Below are 9066 nucleotides of genomic sequence, written 5' to 3'. Positions count from 1 at the left end.
ATGCTAGATGCATTTACCTTTTCGTTTTTATTGTTTTTTTACATATAGATTTCACTCCGTGGCACCTTGTTTGCCATATGAAATTATTGTTTTCCCTTTCTGTATATTTTTTATTATACATTTCTTACTCCAATTTGCTTTTAATTATTTTGTAATTCTTCATATCTAAAATTGTCCCAGTTTAAACATCCATATATGGACTTATTTCTCCATATGCTCCAAACTTTGACATTTTCCATTCAGGAGAAAGGTTTAATTTACATCAGGCCTAATTGTTACAACTTTCAGTATCACCTTTGTTCCTTCTCAACAGGATTTCCGCTCTCCCAAGTTATATAACTGTGAAAGTGAATATCTATTCCATTTATTTATTCTTTTGGAAGCCTGTTTTACATGTAAAATTAATGAGGCCAAACTGTTTTAGTCAAAGTTTCACATTAAAGATTTACGGTAGGGCTACTCCTCAGCTTTTTATTAAAAAGTTAGACATTGTTTACCAAAAAACAATTTATTCCAGTCCAGACAGTTTCAACTTCAAAAGCTGCACAAACTAAAAAAAACCCGAAACATAAATAAATACACAAAACAGAACAAGTACAAAAGACAATACTTAATGACGAAAATACCATTAACACATACTTCTTAAACAGTTTGGAAAAGAAAAAAAACATGACAAAAGTTTAAACTCGGATTTGGCTTTTTTCAGTGCAAAAACATCCAGTTTTTCCCATTAAATTAGATCCATATTAAACAACGTGTTTGTATTCACTTAGAGCTGTTTCTGTTTTGAACTGATTGGAAAAAGTGCTTCTGCTTGATCTATGAGGTAAAGCTAAGTCGAAACATCACAGTTTGGGGTGTTGTTGCATCAGCTACGGCAAGTTCCTGTCCATCTGTCAGCCCCAGCTCTGAAAAAACATTTAAAAAAAACACATGAGATTAAAGGAAGCCTAGCTACGGTCATCTGCATAACAGCTAAATCTACTTTGAAAGGTTTGTAAAGAATCTCACCTTTTAAGGTTTTAGACAGATTTGCCCGTGTTCTCTGTTCAATCGAAGGTACCGACTGAAGGAAGAAGAAGAAAAAACAGATTCAGTGCAATTTATGTAAGCAACTGCTGCTTATGTGATTCAATGCCATAAGGCGGAAATAAAATATTAAATTACACTAAAATTAAATACCTGTAAATATAATGTTTTGTTTTTTCCCTCCACTGTAGCTGTTATAGCAGGTGACTTCATCTGTCTGGAAACAATAAATTAAATATATATATATATATATATACACACACACACATCTTTTTTTCCAATGAAATAAAAAAACAGCAAGCAAATATATGAAAAGCAGAAGGAAGGACAACTCACAATGATGCATTCTCAGTCAGGAAGTCTAATACTTCCTGGAGTTTGGAAGTTGGATGAAAGTGGAGATCCTGAGGTACCTGTCTGCAGGCACTGCAGTTTTCCTAGGCAAAGAAAAGGCGTAAACACACCTCCACCCACTTCTCTTTTCTATCACACATTAAAGGGAGCGTGGGATTCTGGTGCAGACCTTCCTTTCTGCCTCGAAGGTGTAGGTATACAGGCCGTCAACATCGTTGAAAACCATGTAGTTACTGAGAGGTATATAGGCACTGGCATAAAAAGAAACAGTAAAAACAATGTCACTTCATGACAGATGCACAGACTCTATATGCAAACTAGTTCTCCCATAGAAAAATGCAAGACGCCTGTTTATTGTACAACAAGCCCTGTAATGTTTCCTTATGGAACTCATTCGTTTTGAGAGCTAGAGCCTTTACATGATTACCAAAACATACCTTGTTGCTAATTTGAAAACCTCTGTGGCACAAGCAGCTGGATCAAACAAGAGAAGGTCAATCAATAACATCCATGGATACACATGATCTTCAGTTAGTACCATCTAAAACAGGACTACAAGTTATGGATTATAACTACTAAATACTTACCAGCAATGACAGCATTTGTAGATGCAACAGCTGGGATTATCCTTTTAACAACACCTGCAGCACATAAAAGCTTTTTACTCACTGATTGTTTTTTTTTTTTTTTTTTAAATTGACTAAATCCTGAAGGTGAATTGATTTTGTGCAGCTTCAGCAGAGCTGGGTTTAATATCAATCAGCCTTGATCTTCACTTATAAACTGATATCAGTTCATCAGATATGTAATCAGATTTTCCATTTAAAATAATAACTTTTTTCAGACGAAAACCTGCTTTAGTTTATAGTTTGATATTTAATAATCCTATGAATGAAATTTTCCCCTTTATATTTCATTAAGTCATAAATGAAATGGGATCATGAGCTTGTGAATCAAAATCGACTCAATTTTAGTTTTTGGGCAGTGGTACTCACTTATACATTTCAGTCTATTTAGGGTCTATAAGTTACTATTACAAGACATGGGACTGGAATACCTTTAAAATGATCAAAGTTGCAGGAGGCAAAAGTATGTAAATCTTTACATAATGCGCTTTATACTGGTGTAGTACATTAAGCTATGCTACTTACGCAACACTGGCTTTTCAAGTTTTTTTTTTTTTTTTTTTAAATCAGCTAAAGAAAACTACAGATACAAAACAGAACTCTCGAAAGACCTGCAAAGAAAACATCTACATGTCTCAGCTTTTTGTTGTAAAACTGTATTTATTATTGTGGGATTGTTTTAGAAAATGTCACTTTATACATTTAATTTCTTCCTCCAGTTTTTGGAGCCTTAAGAAGTTCATATCCAAGAGGAAGTACAAGTAATTTAACCAAACTCTGGAGACAAAACCAGTTATTGTTTGCTCACCCTGTGTCAGTCTGTATGTGACTCCTGTGATACTGAACTCTGCTGCCCTCTCCAGAGATCTCTGAAAAACCCACTGGATGTGCTCGGGGTCATCTCCATCCAATGCCACACCATCTAACTCACATTCACAAACATATTTATTTCAGTTCGAACAAAAACCCAATAATGCAAAAAGAAAAAAAGAAAAGGAGGTGTTCCTTCATACCACCAAATGGTAGCTCTTTGGGCCATTGCAGTATTCTGACGTACTCGATGCAATGCTCTGGCAAACGAGGCATTGAAGCTATTGTGCACATGGGAAAGTTGATCTGCAAGGAAGTGTACATTTTTAATATTCTCAACAAAAACAAGTAACAAAAATCACTTTAGAATAGTCAGAATTATTTTAATTTTTGTTGCAAATACACTGCAGTACCTGAGGAGGGTAAAGCTCAAGGGTGCAGTCAATGCAGGCAGTCATACCAGGCAAAATGACTCTAGCGTTGCCCTTGAAGCCTTCAGTCCCACCATCAATTAATGGGATAATGGACCCTGGATCCAACACACCGTCCTCATACACCAGCAAAGATAGCTGGATAGAAGCACAGATGTACAAATGAATACCATGGACAGTAAGCTTACTTGCTTAATTCAAAAATAATAACCTAAAATGCAAGCATTACTCCTAAAGGAAACATCAGAAAACAAGGATGTTAGCATTTCAAGGAAAATATCTTACCAGCATACCATTCATCCACCTCCTGGCAACAATAGAATCAAGTCCACAAACAATTATATGGAATTCTAGACGGAGAAAAAGCAGGGATAGGTTGATACAATCCACACAGCTAACATTAAGTCATTTCAATTTAAACTTAGTACAAACTCTTTCTGTTTTGTTTTGTGGGTTAAAGAGGACATCTGACCAAATAACCAATAGCATGTTCTTGGTATAAAAAGACAATTCATTACATGATCTATAAGCTTTCCTCCCTTTATATCTGGTCACCTTTAAACATACGATTTCCATCTTTCCCATTTAATCAGGAAAAAAGTAAATACTTGAAATATAGGAGTTCCTCAAGTTACTTACGTCTGTAGAATGTTTCATCTAAGTCCTGAATTTTTTTAAAATGACTGTGCAACCCATTAAGAAAACATAGGAATTAGAAAAAAAGTCATGAATCCTACTCTTAACCCCTTGACACCTGAATTTATTTCCACCTAGTAAATAAATTCCTTTTTAATCACTTATGTTTGTTTTCATTTTCATGTGCTAAACTAAGGTGTTTGGAGCAGAAGTGGTTTGATGCATATTTTCATCAGTAGGTGTAAAGGGGTTAAAATGCCGTACAATACATTTCATTTTCTTTTACCTTCTTCTTTATCTTTTAATTGGTGAAATATTTGACTAAAAAGGATACGGTACAACACAGCATCCTGGGACACGGCTGTTGATGAAGTCTGCAGCCACTTCAGCTTTAGGTCGGCCAACATCCTTAGGCCTGGAGAAGATTAAACATGTTTATGTGTTTATGGGGGAAAAGTAGCTCTTCCTAATATTGCATCCATTTATAAAAATTGTGAGGAAAAAAAGAGAAATTCCAAATTATACTAACCTAAAGAGGAACTGACGATTCAGGTTGGAAACATCAATGGTGTCCATGTCGACAACATTGATGTTTCGAAAGCCTGTTAAAGCCTAAGTCACAAATAAAACGATTAAAGAAAATATGACAGCCATTATGTTTTTTTTTTTTTTTTAAATTATTAAGTGATCAGCTTACCAGATCTTTCAGCAGCTCACATCCCAGCCCACCAGCACCAATGACCAAGATTTTGCAGGTTTCTAACAAAAACTGCAAGCCCTTTAAATGCCAGACGAGAAATATTATATCAGGAAATGCAAATCAGAACAAGAAAGATGAAACTATAAACTTACACAACAGCCTGCAAATATAATGTTACCTCTGTGCCCGGTTCGAAGTCCGGATGTGTAAATGGCCCCGGCCTCTCCAGGAATTTTTTTATGTGGCTCCATCTGCCTCCCCACTCAAATGAAACTCCAGATCCTCCATCTACGACCATGCTGAAGAGGATACGAACACTTAGCATTCAAAATCAACAGCCTGTTCGACCATTTCAATGTAAACATGGTTTGAATTTTAGTGTTCTACTGGGATCATGCAAAAAAAATTGACAGAAACATGAATTCCTCTCCAGGGACAATTACATCATCAGGCAGTGTAGCATAAACTAGTAGAGGACGTTAATGGGATTAAATGGACGTTCTGAGCTAATATAATATCATAAGGTCATATTGGCGTTTTACAGCATACATTTATTTACAACGCACATTTGGGAAAAAAAAAATTAGTTAAGATAGTTTATCTCACAGGTCGGAATCCCCTGAATAATAAGTGAGTGAAGCACTCCTTTCTGAACAGCCTCTGAAACTAGCTAGGCTATGTTCATATTATTAGCCTTCCATGATAAACAACTACTATGCCGGCAGCGATTAATGGGTTTGAGCAATGAGTCCGGATACTAGACGAATGAAACATTATGTTTACTGTTAGGACATGTTAGTTAATTACGGTAGGCGAGCCACGAACATTTTCAGTACACTTGCTAGATGTGTGTTTTGATGGCAAACAGGTTAGCTTCAGTTTCTCCGTAAGCTAATGTTACGTTCTTCCTGTCTATAAATCAAAGGTTCCGCCGATTCTACCAATTTGATCACTAACTTCTCGGTCAGCTCCACTACTTTCGTTCTTTTCTTCTCCCTAAAAAGAGAGAACAAAAGAAGGTTGATTCATGCTGCACTCTCAGGGGTTCGTGAGATAAAGCAACTTTCGGGCTTTCTTTCTTGCTTCTTCGGCAGCTACTTACGGCTCATCCACCTCCGCCATGTTGGGGTAACTTCAAGTACTCGAGTCAATAGTAGGAAAAACAAACTTCAGGGGTCAGATGTACAGGCGTTGTGGAGCAAACAAAAAATCAGATCATCTTAAAAGTTCAACATCATAAATAGTAATAGAAAAAATGTTTTAATGCATGATTTTTATTTAAGTTTAATGTTCCTATTGTCCTGAATGTAGCACTATAATCTGCCGTTTCGAGTAACAACAATATTCCAACAGATGGCAGCATTTTATTAAATTGTTGTTTGATTCTTGCTTCACCAAACCAGTTGACAGACTCAAAAAACAAAACAAAACCCACAAAAAAGTTAAATCTTATTTTTTGAGATATCAAAGTATGGACAAAGGCTACTTTGAAATCATTTTTTACAAAAATATTCTTATAAGTGCTTTTATGTTTTTGTTGGGATTTAACACCATCCCCACTGCAATACATGTAGAAGGTGTGATGCTCAGTCTTCAATGAAACTAAGAAGTAGACTGAAATCAAATGTTGGCCAAAATGTCAGACAAATATATTTAAACAATTTGGTGAGAGTTTGCAAAATAAATAATATTAAAGAATGATACACAGTCACTCTTGTGTTGGCATCACAGGACAAAATTTGGGATTCTTGTTAAAAAAAAACACACACACAAGTTTTAAATCAATGATACTGTGTGCACACTGTTATAATCTGTCTGTTGAAAAAGAGTGATAGAGTAGCATAATCTTTCTTTTCGAATGCTTAAAGGTAAAAAAGTCTGCAATAAAAAAAGGATTGTAAACAGGTGTCATACAAGTAGATACTTTTTTCCACTCTGCACCTTTGTGCTCTAAAGATTTAGCAGTTATTTCAGATACAAACAAACAATGTCATGGTTGTAATCCCAGATTAAAAAGAACATCTGAAAATTAATATTCTTAATGTAAATTAATTACAAAATCATAGACTTGTTATATTGATGTAAATTATCGTAATATTAACTATTCAGCTGTAAATTACTGATTGGAGCACATTAGTGTGTGCATGACAGGACATTTGACTTTGTTTTTTCATGTTTAAAATGTCAGCAATAAAGAAATCCTCCTCAAGTAGCCTGATTTACAAAGTCCACGACATGATGATGAATAAAAGTGTTTAAACTCTCATTATAAAATGATGAATAAACCTGAGACAGGACAGAGCTGTCTGCATTTTAAAAGACTTTCCTGCCTGTGGGCACATGGACTTAATGAATTTTCCTGCCCACATCTCATCTAATATTAAAAAGAAAAGTGGAAGTTGGTTTTGTCTGCAAAGGTCACCAAAAAAAGCAACTAATGTGTGCACTGATAGGTGATAGCCCTGAGTGCTCTGATTACTTTAGGCTGGATGTGAACTGGGATGAGTGTGCGTACATGCCCTCTTGCACAAGCAAAAAGAACCTTCACAGTTTTTATGATTTGATTTTTTTTCCCCTATTTTAATGAGATGTTCCAACTGACAGCCTCTGAAAACTGATAACTAAAAATAACTGCTGTGGCCATGTCCTTCATAGATGACTGCTTGCTGTCTCCGCTCCCTATTTGTGCCGTCTGTCCTGTCTGCTTTCATTTAACCTCAGATCTGCTCTCATCTTAAAGCAGCGGATCAAACTAATGGAACTTCATGCAAAAAGAAAAAAAAAAGGAAATGGAAACCTAGAGGGCATTTGTGAACCAGTTATTAAGAGTGCTGAATTGCTCACGGACAAGTCAAACTCAAACAACTGCTCCTCTTTTCTCCATTTTTTTCCTCAGTATCATCAAAGGTTCCTATAAATCAGTTAAACATACTGTGTAGAGTCGGGCAACTGGGGGCTAGAAATCACAATCCTCCTGCTCTGACCCAATTTAAACAGTAGATTTTGTTGAAACGCCCATTTTTTCGTTTCCACACGTAAACTGGAACAAAAGGGATGTGACCACAGACCCTGTAAGGTGGCCCACCTTTCTACCACTCATCATCAACAACCCAAAATTGGAGGAGGCCTATCTTAACCAGACAATAGCTCCATCATATGGAAAACAAGAACAATCACCTTTTGATGCAAAGAAATTTCGAAAAGTCACTTAAAGACCCACTCCAATGAAAATCATGTTTTTTGTGTTTTTGATCTGTTTTGGTAGCATTTATCTCAGGGTGGGGACATTAATAAAGCAAATTCAGATTAAAACTGCATTTCTGAGTATTTCTATTTCAAATTGTTGTAAATCAGGAGCAGACAAAAAAATACTGTTTGTAAATGCTTGTAGTTTTTACATACAACCTATAATTCGCAGGCCACAAGCTCCCTCCTCTGCTCCATACTGATGCATGCACTTGCGGAAAACTGGATCTTTTTACGTATTGTTTTCCGCATCCAAGTTGGCATCTGGCTCAAAACTGTACAGCTGGATAGCTCCAGTATTGCTCGCCATTTTTGTTGCTCTGGAAATCTTAGTTTGGTGTTGTGAGGAGCTGTTAGCTATCGGGAGAAAGTATAAACAAAGGGATGATGGGAAATGAGCACAGGCTTACTCCACTCCAGTGGTCCCGCCCACAACTCAAAGGTGATGAACTCCTGACGCTCTGCACAAACTATGTCATAGAAAATGATCGATTTTTTGGTTTTGCCTCAAAATGGCTAAATTCTAATTAAAAGACCATAGAGAAAGCTTTTACAACAGATCAAAAGTTGATCAGGGAGTGTCTAAATCCTTGTGCTATCCTAGGCACTTTGGCATTGGGAGTTGGGTCATCTAGACCCACTAGACAGTGCTCTGAACCTTTTTTCTTCAATGATTTGTGAACATCACTGGTGTGCATGGATTACATGAAATCTTTCCACCTTTATTCACCTTTATCATGGTAGGGAGAACACGTCAATGTAAGGGTGGGGTCATCAAAGATAGCAAAAGGGTTAAGCTAATTATCGATTGAAGAAGACAAAACATGTCCGCCTTTTTTTCATTGGCATGCATAGTCTGGGTTGGTCTGCTTTACAACTCGACATGTCCTAATAATATTCATTTACCCTTTGATTGCTTTTGTCAGGACTTTAAAGTGGCATTGATGCTGCTGGGAGTAGAATGTCACAGCAATACGGTTTCTGTTTGGTGCAAAAGCTGTGCCACCAGAAACATAATAAGAGAAGCTCAACGCTGCTGTTGTGTTTTGCTTTAGTAAGTGATTGATGACACCCTTCATTGTAGTGCTCTGATTAAGATCCCAGTGATTTATCACCACTGCTCAAAATGTAATTAGACACTATATGTGTACTCTCAACAAAACCCTACTGTCTTGCTGTGTGATGAAAGCAGGTGAGGGGATGTTTTTTTTAAACATGAGCTACCTTCATGTTT

At 36.4% G+C, this 9066-nt stretch overlaps 1 protein-coding gene across 3 annotated transcripts; it reads right to left on the bottom strand.

Moving 5' to 3' along the window:
- Positions 1 to 489: 489 nt before the first annotated feature.
- uba3 (ubiquitin-like modifier activating enzyme 3) lies at positions 490 to 5926 on the bottom strand. 3 transcript variants are annotated; one of them, XM_023954988.2, is made up of 18 exons: positions 5689 to 5723; positions 5544 to 5582; positions 4765 to 4885; positions 4584 to 4664; positions 4416 to 4498; positions 4221 to 4301; positions 3890 to 3933; positions 3536 to 3600; positions 3233 to 3388; positions 3023 to 3125; positions 2818 to 2931; positions 1971 to 2024; positions 1821 to 1857; positions 1553 to 1634; positions 1366 to 1466; positions 1183 to 1246; positions 1012 to 1066; positions 490 to 908 (listed from the first exon to the last, which is right to left on the bottom strand). In XM_023954988.2, the coding sequence occupies exons 1-18, from the start codon at positions 5706 to 5708 to the stop codon at positions 820 to 822; spliced, it is 1389 nt and encodes a 462-aa protein (XP_023810756.1). In that variant the 5' UTR covers positions 5709 to 5723; the 3' UTR covers positions 490 to 819. The 3 variants fall into 3 exon arrangements, with proteins under 3 accessions (XP_023810756.1, XP_023810757.1, XP_023810758.1); XM_023954989.2 differs by lacking the exon at positions 5544 to 5582 and having other exon boundaries at positions 5689 to 5926; XM_023954990.2 differs by having other exon boundaries at positions 5412 to 5692.
- Positions 5927 to 9066: the final 3140 nt, after the last annotated feature.

This window comes from Oryzias latipes, chromosome 5, assembly GCF_053564925.1.
Source record: "Oryzias latipes strain Hd-rR chromosome 5, Olatipes_Hd-rR_3.1".
Classification (NCBI taxonomy): domain Eukaryota; kingdom Metazoa; phylum Chordata; class Actinopteri; order Beloniformes; family Adrianichthyidae; genus Oryzias; species Oryzias latipes.
Note: the sequence above shows the minus strand (reverse complement) of the source record. Positions and strands in the feature narration are given on the sequence as shown.

What these genes read in the sequence shown, in the direction of transcription:
- uba3 (XM_023954988.2), bottom strand. Translation starts at nt 5,708, where the DNA reads ATGGCGGAGGTGGATGAGCC. An exon ending in TTGAGCTTTACCCTCCTCAG is followed by an intron (nt 3,126 to 3,232) that starts GTACTGCAGTGT and finishes ACTTCCTTGCAG; the next exon opens with ATCAACTTTCCCATGTGCAC. An exon ending in CCTTCGAGGCAGAAAGGAAG is followed by an intron (nt 1,467 to 1,552) that starts GTCTGCACCAGA and finishes TTCTTTGCCTAG; the next exon opens with GAAAACTGCAGTGCCTGCAG.